Genomic DNA, 14,876 nt, shown 5'->3' with positions numbered 1-14,876 from the left:
TTCCTCCCACTAGGATATAAGCAAAAATTTTGTTATCTGTTTCATTCACTAATATATCCCAAGTACCTAGAAGAGGGCCTAACAGATATTAGGTTCTCAATAAATAATAGATGAATGAATGATATAAAGAATAAAATCAATTCTGCTTTATAGAATTAGAAAAATCTAAACTGTTTTATCCATTGGGGTTCTCCCGCAATCCTGAAGCAACAGAGGATCTTGTCATAGATCCCCCTCAATGGCCTTAAAGCTTTGGAGAAATGCCAACTAGTTCTTGCTCACAAAAGGACCCAAGGACCACTGTCTAAGATATTCTGAAAGAAGGCCCTGCTGTATGGCAAGGGAAAACCAAGCTCCTGAACACTGTTGTCATGGTGATCCCAGATCTCTCATCCCCAGGGGAGAAAGCTCAGCAAGATTACCAGTGTAGTCTTGAGGCCATCTGGATAAACATCAGGCAGAAGGCAGGCATTCACCCAGGGGACTAGGGGTGACTCTCAGGTTTTATTCTCCTCAAGAGGAGGTGAAGGGTGGTGAAGGGAGGGCAAGGTTGGTGGGATTATGCGTTATGGTAATCTGCACAAGTCTGCTTGGTGGAATTGGCAAAAATTATCTCTTACATTGCTCCACCCAGTTGCATTTCCAACTAAAAAAGTGTAAAAATATTGATAAGTAAAGCTCAGAAGTCAAGTTTTATCCATGCCTCCAAATCACCTATTCTTTTTATTAAAGGAGAGAACATGAACGCAGTGGACAAAGAATAATGGATGATTTCCAGATTTGTTGATATTGGTGGGCCCAATTAGAGAGTTACATACATCAGATTATCTGATGAAATCTGTGAAACTTAAAAACTTCCCCAAGAGAACGAATCAAATTAAAATGATGACTTTTGGAAGCTATGCTGCATTGAAACAAAAAGAAACAAGTTCTGTTGCTAAGATATCGCTGGGTCATTTTTTAAAAATAGCTAGATTAAGATAGATAGACATGTAAAACACTGATTAATTGGCCCATAACAGTCATTAGCCTTTTAGTTCAGGTGGCCTGTCTTTCCAGCATAGCCCTGGAAACAGATTATTTTCGTGCTAATAAGATATGTGTTTCTCAAGCAACGACAAAACATCTCCCCTAATGGAATTTTGTTTTATTTCTTCTTTCTCTGTCCATCTGTCTGTCCGTGTGTGTGCCTCTCTGGCTCTTCATCGTTCTGTGGGACGACAGAACCATCTGCTGCAGAATCCCAGGGGAAATGCAGCATCTCTGAGGACGAGCTAATCACCGCCATTAAAGAAGCAAAGGGGTTATCCTACGAAACCACCGAGAGCCCGCGGCCAGTGAGCCAGGCGGCCGACAGGCCTGAGGTCAAGGCCAGGTCTGGGCTGCCGACCATCCCCAGCCCCCTGGACCACGAGGCCAGCAGCGCGGAGTCGGGCGACTCTGAGATCGAGCTGGTGTCCGAGGACCCGATGGCCGCCGAGGACGCGCTGCCCTCGGGCTACGTGACCTTCGGCCACGTGGGCGGCCCGCCGCCCTCGCCCGCCTCGCCGTCCATCCAGTACAGCATCCTGAGGGAGGAGCGCGAGGCCGAGCTGGACAGCGAGCTCATCATCGAGTCGTGCGACGCCTCCTCGGCCTCCGAGGAGAGCCCCAAGCGGGAGCAGGACTCGCCGCCGATGAAGCCGGGCGCCCTGGACGCCATCCGGGAGGAGCCGGGCGCGCGGGCCGAGGAGGGCGCGCCCGGGCCCTTCCCCACGTACCCGTCCCCCCAGGCCGGCCCCGAGCCGCACTCCGGAGACGGGGCCCCGGCGCCCGAAGGGTCCACGCCGCAGCGGGAACCCGCGGAAGCGGCGAGTTCCAACCACAGCCCCGCGAAGAGCCCTGGGCCGCGAGGTCCTGGCGCAGCGCCCCCTCTGCTGTTTCTCAACAAGCAAAAAGGTAACGTGAGGGCTCTTCTGGCTGCATCGGGGTTTGTGGTGAGTGTTCTCCCTCTGGCTGCCCCGAGGTATTCAGCAGGGGCGGTGCCGGCTCAGCCCTGCAGTCGTCCCAGTGCTGGTCAAACAGGGGACACGAGAACATTTCCAAGGGGGTTGGGAGATGAGAGACTTACGCACCCGGCTGGACCACGTGCCAGAGAAGAGGCCGTTTGTGTACACTCGCAGCTCCCATGAGCCAGTGAATGTGCCCCTCCTCTCATTCCAGGGCTGGATTTCCTACCTTGGAAAGTGATGCTTTTGTTACTGTGCAGGCCCTTTTCCGATTCCACCTTCTCAGTAATGGGGAGTGGCTACAACCCCTCTAGGTGCTGGACCCGCCATTAGCGTGGTCCATTTTGCCAGCCAAGAGTGTTTCTTAAGTGGGCCAAGTGGAGCTCAGCTCCGTCCTTTCTCTTACCCAAGAAGCAAGGGATTTGGGCCTTGATAAGGTTTTTGTGTCCCAGCTAGTCAGGAAAGACAGGAACCAAAGTTGGTTCCAGAGTTTCTCTTGTTCCTAAGCAAGACCTAAGGTGATTTAAAGTCACTTATAACTTTGAATGATTTTAATTTGGTCATTATGTTCTCCCTATGAGAAATCTTGGGTGAGGTCTTCAAATGCAGGAAAAATGGAAGTCATTATTTTGTCTTTTGTCTAGACACTAGAGGAGATTCTTCCCCCCAAATAATTCACGTTTGGTTGCAGCTGTGTCATAAAATCCAGGAAAGGAATCAATGAATCACATGAATAAATGAAGCCCTGCTCATCCTATGTTTGTTATGGGTGAAGATAGAGAGCTTCTACCCAGCTCCTGGATAGAGAACACCCAGGTAGAACTTTAAAACAAACCCTAAAAGCACAGCTTTATTTAAGGTCTCCTCCCACCCATCTCTTCTACTTTTTGTCCATTTAGAAGTATTTTGCCTTCTGGGGATAAATGATTTCAAGAGTAAACCCTCTTTCCTGTGTCTATGCTTCAGTGATAATAGCAATTAAAGTGCTTCATATAAAAATAGAGGACAAAATCTTTCTCATTGTAGATTGAAGCCAGCTTCTAAATTCTTTAAAATTAACACATTGGAGTGGGAGAACCTAGAGGACTAGAATAAAAAGATAATCCTGCTGCATGGTTGCTGGTGGCACCATGACACATGACATCATGTGGGGGCCCATATAATTGACTCTTGATTTCCTGAATAACTCTCCTGAGAGTTTAAAGTGTAAATAGTGTGTGCAATAGGGAGGATATTTGAAGGCAAATTTAACAGTGGGAATATGTATTGTTAGGTGAATATTAAAACTATTTTGGATTCTTTTGCCACCACCATGACTGTGGAAGGAGAGAACCCTGCAGTTTGCAGGGAGCCACAGGAAACATTGACATGAACAACCTTCAGTCCCCTGGGACTGTCAAGCTTGAGTCACCCTGAGCGTGTGTCCATGTCACTCTACATAATAGGCATATGTCTCCATTTTATCCCATAACTAATGTTTCTGAGATAGTCACCACATGCACAGTGCTGTTTGAATATGTTTATTCCCAAAAGTATGTAAATCTGAAAGTTAAAGAGAAAGGGAATTTTGCAGGCCTGCTTCTCTCCCTAGTAAACTTGAGAGACAAGTACAACAGCTGGGACTGACGGACCAGACATCTGATGGAGAGCTGGGGGGATAGAAAACTGCAGCTGTGAATGCCCAGGCTTCAGAGCATCTTTTATGGCCAATTTGGTGTCATTTGAATCTCTGTGCAAGTTGCCCCATATGACTTGGACCCTCTGCTGCCAAGTTTAGAAGGTAGAGACAGGGGAATGGCAGTCTTTTCAAAAGATAAAGGCATGCCAGGGTGAATAATCTCCACTCTCCTCTGCACTGAGGGCCTTTGAAATCCAGTCTCCCACTGAAACTCACTGCTCAGCTGCACTATCTATGAAGAGAGTCTAAAAGGCCATTCAGGGGCAGCCAAGAACTGGCGGTCCTGGGCAGGTGACTCAGTGCTGCCTGCAGGTTATTTGAGCTCTGAGGTTCTTTTGGTCTCACTTGCTCCGTCTCAGCAGGTGAGAAAGGATCAATGCTGCCCAGTCTCCCCCAGGCTGTTCTTAATCACTGTGAGTGGACAGTAAGTTTGTGCTCATGCCAAGCTCAGCACCCCTCAGTGGTGAGGTCAGGTCAGCTGCTGTGGTTTCCTGCTCCTGTCCACTGAAGCCTCTGGCAGTTAAATGCATTCAGGTTTATGCATTTACAAGTACGCTCATCCGTCAGCTTTGGAGCCATCTTGCTGGGCTGGATTTCAGAAGGGCCTAGAAATATGTAGAATAAGGTTTGGCAGATACCCGATGGCATTCTAGCATGTGCCATGGAGGAACACCAGGTTTACTGATGCATGTGCCCCCAGTGAGGTCTATTTTTGGAGCTTTCTCACTTTTAAGAGACCTCCACTATTGTTTCACTAGAGATAAAATGCAGTTCTTTCCTCATGTTTTGGTTTCCCTCCTATACACTTCTGAGCTCCTGTTGCCCCGAGTTTCTGCTCCCCCTCACCTTCTAAGATGACCTATTATGAACATTAGACTCTAAAGGGGTGGATGCGTTTTCATTTCTACAAGGTTAGCCCTAACCATTAGGAATGCGCAAGTGAAAAGCCAATACAAAAATTCTCAATGAAACACTAATACCCGGTGGGATTCATCAGGATGGGTATGTGGTATTTCCCAAGCCTATTTGGTTATAGAATCTTCTTTATTAGAGTGTGCCTCAGGGTTCGTCTTCCAGGGGACACACTTTGGGAAGTGGTGGTCCCTTCACCCTGACATCCATCCCCTCCATTCTGATTGCTTTATCGTGCAACCCAAAAGTATAGCGCTTGGACCAGCTACCTTGATATCGTGTGGGAGGCTGTTCGAAATGGGGAATCCCAGGCTCCACCCAAGACCTGCTGAATCAGAATCTGCATTTTGACAAGATCCCCTGGTGATTCCTAGGCTTGGTAAAGCTTGAGAAGCAGTGTTTTAGGCTGTGGCAGTGCTTTCACATTCCTCCCTGCACCCATTCTGCTAAAGGTCACCAATGACTCTCTTCTTGCCAAACAAATGGCTTCTTTTCAATCTCATCTTCTTGTCCTCTTTGGCAATCTAATATCATACTGCTGGTCAGTCCTTAAAACATTAGTAAGAAAGTAACATATATTCATGACAATAAATTCAAACTGTACAAAATGGTGCAAAATAAAAAGTTAAAGTTCCCCTGCTCCACCCTCCTGTTCCTGATTCTCAGGTAACCACAGGCTTTTGTTTTTATTGCTGTTCTTGTTCCTTTCAGAAATTTTCTTTAAGCATTTGGGTTTGTGTAATTTTTATTCAAAAAGTGATATTATATTGAACATACTGCTTTGTAACTTATTTCACTTAATGGTAAAACCAGGGACAATATCAGCTCACATGGGGATCGTTCACTCCTTCTCACAACTTTTTCTTCTCTTGTCTCACTGATGTTTCTCCTTCCTGGTTCTCCTCTTACTTTCTGACCTCTTTTCCAATCTCTTTTGCTACCTCCCTTCCGGTTCCTCTGTGTCGCCCCTGAGTTCTGGCCTTGTCTTTCTTCTTACCTCCTACCCTTGCTCTCCAGGCTGCTCTCACCCACTGCCTTGTGTTGTGACACTTCCCAAATCTTTCGCTTTGGAGAAGTCCTCTCTTTTGAGCTTCAAGCCCATTGCCCCACTGTTTATTGGACAGCCCATAGACCTCCCAAATTCAACAGGTCCATGTTATTTCCCAAAATCTGCTCCTTTTCTTCCTCTTTTCCATTCCTGAGCAAAGGAAATGATGTCATTTGAGTGTCACTCTGGTGTGAACACTCAGCCTCTAGGACTGTAACCCTCTTATTGTTTTAAATGCTCATACCCTTTGAATACTGTTAGGAATTTATCCCACAGAAATGCTACAGAAGATGGACAAAAAATATATAAATTACATACATGTGTAAATATAGATATGAAGATACATATAAATCTTTCCTATAGCATTGTTCATAGTAATGAAAAAATTGGAAACAGCACTCCATCACCAGGGAGTTGAGTAGATGAATTTTGATTCATCCATCCAATGGAGGGCAATGGAGTAATTTAAAAGAACAAACTCTGGATCTGAGTAAAGACTCATTAGTCTGAGACAAAGTTAAAAGTACTCAGTGCCAACATAGTTGTAAACACTTCAGCGGGAGTCTTGGCAGTAGTGTTGGCTATAAAATTATCATCTATATATATAATCCAGAATGTTCTTAACATTTGAAAAATCATCAAAATAAAAACACACAACGTAAAAATTCTCTTTATGGAACCCTTAAGTATGCATCCAGTGACCCAGCCTGAGAACTATTGCTTTAAGCCAGTGGTTCCCTAAGTGTTGCCTGGGCACTGGGTACCAAAGAATTTCCTGCAGTGCTTGATAAAAATTCCAGTTCCCACTCTACCTCCACAGAATAAGAATGGGCTGGGGCATAAATCTGTACTTTTAATAATCACTCCAAAGGTTGATAATTTCTGCTGTAAGCAGATGAGCTAAGCAGCCCAGACCTCTAGTAAGAAAACACCTTGGTCAGCGTGCCTTAGGTATATCATGTTTTTAAATTAGAGATACTGAGGGGACTCAGCTGGTTCTGTCTCTTTCATAAAGAGGTGCCTGTCCCGTGCCCTGGGAGGCAGGCCTCTGCAGCCTCCTCACTCGTGGCTTCCTCTCTGTGGGTACCAACTACAGCAGCCTGAGTTCATAGGGCTTAGCCCCTTGTAGCAAGGAAAAACCCATCTTTCTTCCTTGCGGGGAGAGGGATGGTTGGCAGGAAAGCTACCAGATGAAGGTCTTCTCAAATAGAATAGATTTTTGTCTGCCTAGCACTTATGATGTTTGTATTATTTTTCATTATTATACTAGATGTTGCTTCTGTCCTAAAATATTTGGGAGACAAACAAAGTGTGACACATTTCCTTTTCTTCCCGTAATTCTAATAAAAAGCCATTGGCAAGGTGCAGTGGCTCATGCCTGTAATCCTAGCACTCGGGGAGGCTGAGGCAGGAGGATCGCTTGAGCATAGAAGTTCGAGACCAACCTAAACAAGAGTGAGACCCCATCTCTATTTATTTAAAAAATAAATAAATAAAAAAAGGTCATTATACTCTAGTCCTATGTTTATTTGCTTCCATGACACTGAATTAATCAAGCAGGCTGTAAAGATTTTTGGAAAGTCTCTTTCTTTCATGGTACAGGTGTTAGAATCAACCTGAGGACTTAAACCTCATGGCTGAAGCTGTTGCTCTATGTTAGCTTTCAACAAGATGGGCCAGTAACTGTTGGATCAAGTCTGGCTTCTGCGCCAGTGTGTACCATGTAGATGCTTAGATGGAGACATTGTGTTTTCCACCATAGACTATTCAAAGCAACTAAGCTTCTTTTATGAGACTTTTCCCAGTGATAGAAGGTGCTCTCCTGGTATTGATATCTCTGGAATAAGGCTGCCAGTAGCCAGCTCAATTCATGACTTCCTTCTGAAGCAGTGACAAATTTAGCATTGTTCCAATTGCATATTGATCTATGTTTTTGAAAATGGTGGCTTCCGGACACTGGAAGCGTTTTCTTTCTCAGCCTTGGATAGAATTGCTCCGAATCTTGGTGGCCCCAGAACTTACTATTTCTAGGGACAGATATCCTTGACACTTCACCTTCCAGGTGTGTATAAAGATCTGAAATGTTTATTATACCTATGTAGTATTTTAATGCCAAATCTTTTGGACACAATAAACCCCAACTCTCTTGTAAAGTTGGCCTGGGCATGGAATAGGGCAATAGATTAGCTCCTAAGATAGAGTCAAGTCGACCTCGAACTTGCCTGTGGAAAGAGAGTTCACAGATGGCAAACATTTTTATGCCTCCAAGAAATAATGACTCTATTTAAATAAATGGTGATCCTAATTCCCTGTCCAGGCTCTTTCTCCCTCAGGTAAGTCATCCTCACTTACAATAATGGGGCTTGGAGGGCATAATTCACATACTTCTAATTCTCAGAGCCAAGATGGGCTCCAGAGGATTCTCCATCCCTTTTAAATGCTGACCTCACTTTCCTCTAAAATCTGCATGGGACACTCATAGATATGGTCTTTGCATTTCCAGATTCTATCTTTGCTACACCATGAAACAATCTTGTAATGAAGACAACATAAATTTTACTCAAGGCTATGCCATCCCTGCCAAAGCCAGACCTTACCTGTTCATCCACTCATCCTTCCTTGATTTGGCATACTATGTACCTGACACTAGCAATATAGTGGTGACCAAGACAGACATGAATCCACTCCTCGTGGGGCTTACCATCCAGTGGGGGAGGGGAAGACATTTGAAAGGAAATCAAAGAGTGATGTGTGAGAGAGTACCTGGTGGTGGGTTGCACTTAGGTGGGAAGGTCAGAGAAGGCCTCTGAGAAGGAAGAATCTGAGGGGTCAACTATGGCAAGGACTGATTAGAAACTTGTAGGGTATTCTAGAAATGAAAAAAAATTGACATAGCTAGAATGTGGTAGGCAAAAGGGGGAGGGGCAAGAAATGGGGGCTGGAAGATTGGCATTGCCCTTTCATGCACACACCATGGTGCTGAGTTTGGTCTTTTTCAAGCATTCCAAGAAGCCACTGAAACATTTTTAAACTAGGAAGTAAGATGACTGCCTTTGCATTTTTTAAAAGGTTGCATTGGCTTATCTAGGGAGAAAGGATTGGAGGAGGACAAGTGTGGAAGCGGAAGACAGGTTAGGAAGCTGTTGCAGGCATGAGATGACAGTGACTGGCAGAGGTGGTAGCAATGGAGATGCAGGGGAATGGATGGATTTGAGATATGCTCTGGAGATGGACTTAATAGGACTTATTGATGCTTTGGGTTGATGGATCCCCATCACCTTTCAAATTATATTTCAGTTTTTATCAACATGATGATTATAGAGATGCAAAAATATTTATGATGGGAAAAAAACACCCTAAACTCTGATGCTGCTTCATTAGTCATTGAAGTTGTTTTTTGTGTATGCTGTTGGAAAAACAATCCATTTGAGTTACGATGGCACTGAAATGTTCTCTCACAATTTGAGCACTATATCTATCATATTTCTGTAGCCAAGCATCAGGGGGTTTAATATGTTTAGATGACAGTGATATTTGGGTGGCTGAAATTGGAGCTGAAATGAAGGTCAAATATGGTACCTGTGGAGGTTAAATAAGACATGTAGTGAGACAGGCAGGGATTGTGGACAAACAAGTTGGTTATTTAGAGTTAGATACAAGCTTGGCTAGGGCCATGAAATCACAAAAGCTTTGGAAATTCTAAAGGACGTCCCGAATATGAATCAACATTATACTAACAGGCAAAGAAAAGATGGAAGTTAAAGTCAGAGCAAAGGTAGCTTTAAATCAGTCACTCAAACCGGGGTCTGAAGTGGAGTCAAGCACACCCCTGGGTCTTGTTACTTCAGCTCAAGGCTACAGTTGACCATGATCTCTATCTGGGGTTTATTCAGCAATTTCTGAGTCAGTTCTCCCTCTGTAATGGCCCTTCTGGGTTTTAAATGGCCTTGGTTTGAAAGGGTGGTCCTCCTCTGCCAGGTAAGCATTGATCCAGGACTTTTCCCTCTCCTTGTGGAAGTTGGGGGTGGGTGGCAGGTGGAGTGGATCAGGGACTTGGTGGAACCATTTAGTTTTTCTACATAGTGTTTCTCGAAGTGTGGTTGATGACACTTTACATCAGAAGCAGTTTGTTAAAATACAGATTTTACGCTCTCCTCTAGAGGAGCTGAGCCTGCTTTGTTAATTAAGTAGTTACCCAGGGAATTGTAGACACACCAGAATTTGAGAATTACTATTCCAGGGACCGTGTTGAGGCTGATGTCTCAAGGTCCTCACAATAACCTTTGGCAGGTTTTTCCTCTAGTGCTCCAACTTTTTTCAGGGCTTACACCTGACTCCTGACAATCGGGTTTTCTGTTTGGGCTTAGATATTGGTTAAAATGGTTCATGTGGATAAATGGGGTTTAGAATGAATGTATACTGTTCACTGTGAGACTTCCACCTCCTCATGGGAGAAGTGGAAAGATCATGTAAGCATCCCCTGGCCTTGCCAGCCCACTCCAGAGGGTGCTACCTAACATTTCCCTTCCCTACAGTGCCTCCAGGGCGAAGGTCCCCCCAAAACATGGAGGGGACACAGAGGAGCTAACTGTTCACTGTCTTAGTAGTTTGGAGCTTCCTGAGTCAGAGGAGTCTTTTGGGTGGCCTCTGTCCACAGCTTGGAAAACTCGTGGTAGAGGGAGAAGGCCTGAAGGTAGGGTTGAGCTGTAGGCTTCCACTCACAAATGGGGAGCAACGAGCATGATTTTATTGCATAAGATGAAAAATTTCACTACAACTAATAAATAATTCAGTTCAAGGCTGCGTATTCTGGTAAATACAGAATTCTGGTTTAACTTTTCCCTTCTGGCAAGCACCTCATTTTCTTACAACTCTTGGCTGAGCGCTGAAATCTTAGGAGATTTATCTGCATACAAAGCACTTGTAAAACCAGAGCATGTATTCCAAAACCTAATTCTTGTACTTCCAAATTCACTCTCATTTACCTCTCCCTAACATTTCTAGGAGGTTTATTTGGTTCTATATCTAAAAATACAGAGGAAATCAAGGAAAGCAGAAAAGTGGCTTTTGTATTGATTTTCTCCACTCACTGTTAATGTCTGTTGCCATCCAGTGGTTGTGATGAAAATATTCAACTTCTACTTTTTAATCTCATCTCAAATCACCATGATATGAAATTTACAATCGGAGCCCCTGGATTATGATGTAAGAAAATATGTCTTTAAATGATTTTTACCTAATGTCTATATGGCTGGACTATTTCTGTGGTAATTGATCGTTTAAATCACCATCCAGATTTTCCTTGAAACAAGCACAAGGAGAGAGTGGCAAAAAATATTTCTAAATGGGTAACTTAGTTTTTAGCAGAATTAATTTTAAGCTAGACCGTTTGGCCTCTACCAAAACCATAACATGTAATACCATGTGGAGTTTATGAACCACAGTTTTCTACTAATTGGGAGTTTTCGGATCAACACTCTTATTTCAAATTGAAGTCAAGGGTTAAGGTACAGTCAGTAATTATAGGTGATTTTGCACAGGTAGGAGAACCAGGACTTGAAATAAAATCTACTGATTCTCGTCTAGTGCCCTTTTCCAACTAAATTGATTTCCAGGTAGTTGGCTTGTTTATAAGCAAAGCTAAATCCTTTTCTATGACAAGTTGCTTTAGAATTTGGAGATTTAAAATTTAATAGCATGAATGTATATCGATGTACATGGGAGTTTTATGGTGGTGTATAATATGTGCAGCTTGTTCAAGTGTCAGCATGGTCTATCAGCTGGAAATTCAGTCCGATCACCTGGAAGGCATTTAATATTTTTAAATTTTATCTTAGCCAATTTACAGTTGAATTTCTTTTACACAGAATCTTAGCTATTTTCTCAAATGTTGGAAATAAAGAAAATCATAAATAAATGGATTCTAGGTAATTTTGATATAAGTAAAATAGTCTAATTGTCGATTTGTTCCTTTTATTTTCTTTCTCTTTGTTGAGGTCCACATTTTTAATGACCTTTCTATTCCTCTGAAAATAGAAGCCTAAAATTTTGGGTAGATTTTATATAATTCATTCAAATGTGCTATAATTCCAAAGCCAAAAATCTTGGCTTTGCCTTTGATTTATAAAGCCTCTCATGATTTACATTCTAGTTCTTGTGGAGATACCATCTTTCTCTCAGAGCCCACTAGCAGCTAAAAACACAGACGGCCTTGTTGATGGGGAAATCTCACAGCCAAACTGTAGAGCCTGAGGGAAAAGTCCTCTGAGAAAGAGACACTTTTTGAGTTCCAGCCTTACTGTTCATCTGTCAAATCTGACCTGACTTGCCTCTAGGATGAGACATAAGATCACTCACTTGAACTATCAGTTTTCTCTCCCCCTGTATATACTTGCCTCTATAACTTATATGATGCCCATTTTGTAAAGGGTCAAGGTGACTAACTTTCCACTAAATTGATACTTGCTCTTTCATGATATAGAGTTGTTGCTGGAAAGCGGCTGCTCAGTCAGAGACTGCATTTCCCAGACCTCTTGCACCTGTGGGAAGCTGTGAGCTTCTGTCTTATCAGTAGAATGTGAGTGGAGATGATGTGGGTCACAGCTCAGACAAGATAGGCCACACGTGGTTGTGCCTTTTCCTCCTTCAAGGCTCTAGACCAAGGGGAAGGAACCTGGGTCCCTAAATGACTACCTGGTGGAAAGCTACCTGCTAATAAACACTCACACCAATCTATTAAGTTAGCCACCCAAAAAAATTCCTCCCATGTTAAGCCACTGAAATTTTGGGGTTCCTCTAGCCAGCATCATCCTGACTAACAGGAAAAGCTATGATGTAATATAAAGTTGAGAAAGATCTATAGTTAGAACGCATGTTGGAGCATATGTCCCATAATTTTATAAGTCTAATTTTTCAAAAGCATGATTTTATAATTTCTTCTTCTCTATATCTTTTTCCTTTGCATCCTCCTTTGCTGGTGCTAACCAGCCCTACTGCTAAAATTGCTGGTATAGTAATTCTGAGCAGATTTTAAAAAGACAATCTTGTCCTCAAGATGTTTTGTTGCTACTTCCTGCAACGTCATAAAAACTGTACAAATCTTTAATAACCACAGGGCGAGTAGCTGGTGCCCTCTGGAGAGCAGAAGCACAAAATGTTTCTGTGAAAGAGACACCAAAGAGAACTGGAGAAGTCCCTCTGTCTAGGGCCAGCCCCAGGCAAAATTGGGAAATAGGCTGAGTATCTTGGGTCCTCCTGCCTCCCATCACTGATGTGTCCCCATCCTCTGTACTGTCCCCCCGCTGTTCAGGGCCCCACTTTGGAACCCAGTGCCCCAAGCTCTCCTTGCTTCCCTTCCAGATCATGCCTTCCCTGAAACTTGTTTCCTTGGGGTCCCTCACACTCTCCGTTTTTAAGAGTGCACTATACAGATTTCATTTGGTCAACCAGTTCTTTTTTATGTGTTAGCTAGGGTGTGGTTCCTTCGTATATAACAGGCTCTGAACTTGGGTGTAGTGCCTAAATCTGCAGAAGGCTCCAGTGAGCTACCTGCGGGTAGGGCTAGCTCATGGCTTTATGCAATACAAGGCCCCATTCTCAGCAGTAAGTGATCCAAACCTTACCTGAATCTGGTCTAAACCAGAATGCCCAGTTATAAATGTTCACTGGAAATGTATGAGAAGAACTCCATCCTACTGGAGAGATCAGCTTATTGTTGCCTGGTGAGCATAGAATTAAAGCAGGAACATGCTTGGAGGCTGAGGTGGGGGCATCACTTGAGCCCAGGAGTTGCAGGTTGCAGTGAGCTACAAGGATGCCATCGCACTCTAGCCTGGGTGACAGAGTGAGACTCTGTCTCAAAAAAAAAAAAAAATTGGAGCAAAAAGAGTGAATCATTCTCATCGGAAATTTCCATCCTGCTTTGGTGGCCTGTGAACTATTCTGTTCTCAAAGGATTGGGATCCTCAACTAGAATCAGCACCTGCTCCCTGAGCCCATGCCTAAGGTCTTTTTCCCGACCAATGGCCCCCTGTCTAGATTCCCTCCCTCTGGACTCTGTATCCTTCCAATTGCTCATCCTTCTTTCCACTGGGATAAGGAATGATGGGCTAACTTGTTTTGCATCTGACCTGCACCACTTATTACTGGCTATGTGACTTTGGGCACATTAACCTGTTTGCATTTCAATTTTTTCCCCTTTGAACTAGGGTTCAATTTTATCCCTTTAGAACTAGTGTTCAAAGGGAATAATAGTACCTACATCACAGGAGTCTTATCAGGATTAATTGAGATAATTTAGCTTAAGTGCTTACCCTCTCATTTTATTACAATTTAAATATTTATGTTAATAATCATTATACCATGAGATGGGGCTTTAGAAAAATTTAGTCCAGTTGCTGATTTAATGCAGGACTGCTTTCTGCAACATACACCATAAAATTTCAATTAATAAGTTTGTAGGTTTTCCTTTTATGTCAGTTTGACTGGCTGCTTTCCAATAATTTATAGGAAGTTGATCTTACTGATAAGCTCTTTTCCAAGCATATTGTGGGACATGTCGCCTCTGGGGAGGTTTCCTAAAGCTAGATGACCCAATTTGTCATTTTCTGTTGAAAATGGAAAACACTCATTTTCAACAGAAAACACTCATTTTCTGTTGAGTGTTTTTTTCAATATATAGATGCTTGGGCCCCACCCACATATCCCAAATTATAATCTTTAAGCATAATATCTATAGATCAGCATTTTTTAGTATCTCCCAGGTGGTTTAAAATGTCCAGCCAGGATTCACAACCACTGAATCAGCCCCATCTGTTGTGTCTCGTTATCTTCAGTCCCATTTGTTGTCCCCACCCAGGCTCAAGTGTTCCTTACTCTTTTGACTCTGGTAGTCAGGCCATACTGCAGTAACAAACTCCAAAATTTCAATGACTTAGCTAATAAGTCATTAGCTAAGAAATAAACAAACGTTTATTTCTAGCTTGCAACTAGTGCTCATTGGTGGGGGCTCTCCTTTATTCACTTACAAAGGGATCCAAGCTCCCTCCTTCCTGTGCCACTGCTCTCAACATATGGCTTCTCAGGTTGCCATGCCAGGGAAAGAAAAGAGCTAGAGGTTTCCACTAGCCCTTAAAAGCCTCCTCCTGGAAATGACACATGTCACTGTTGCATATGGCCCATTGGTCAGAATTATAATAGTAACATGCCTCTACCCATCGTGACACATGGGGTACACTGGAAATTTGATGAG

The 14,876-nt window shown here is 43.3% G+C and overlaps 1 protein-coding gene across 1 annotated transcript in view; it reads left to right on the top strand.

Moving 5' to 3' along the window:
• The window catches only part of RTN1 (reticulon 1), a 243,561-nt gene that overhangs the window by 152,238 nt on the left and 76,447 nt on the right, over window positions 1-14,876 (top strand). Inside the window, exon 3 of the mRNA XM_012656026.1 lies at window positions 1,225-1,938. Within this exon, the coding sequence (XP_012511480.1) occupies window positions 1,225-1,938 (714 nt within the window). The remainder of the gene's footprint in view (window positions 1-1,224; window positions 1,939-14,876) is intronic.

Source organism: Propithecus coquereli, unplaced genomic scaffold (assembly GCF_000956105.1).
Source record: "Propithecus coquereli isolate 6110/MARCELLA unplaced genomic scaffold, Pcoq_1.0 Scaffold5, whole genome shotgun sequence".
NCBI classification, from domain to species: Eukaryota; Metazoa; Chordata; class Mammalia; order Primates; family Indriidae; genus Propithecus; species Propithecus coquereli.
Note: the sequence above shows the minus strand (reverse complement) of the source record. Positions and strands in the feature narration are given on the sequence as shown.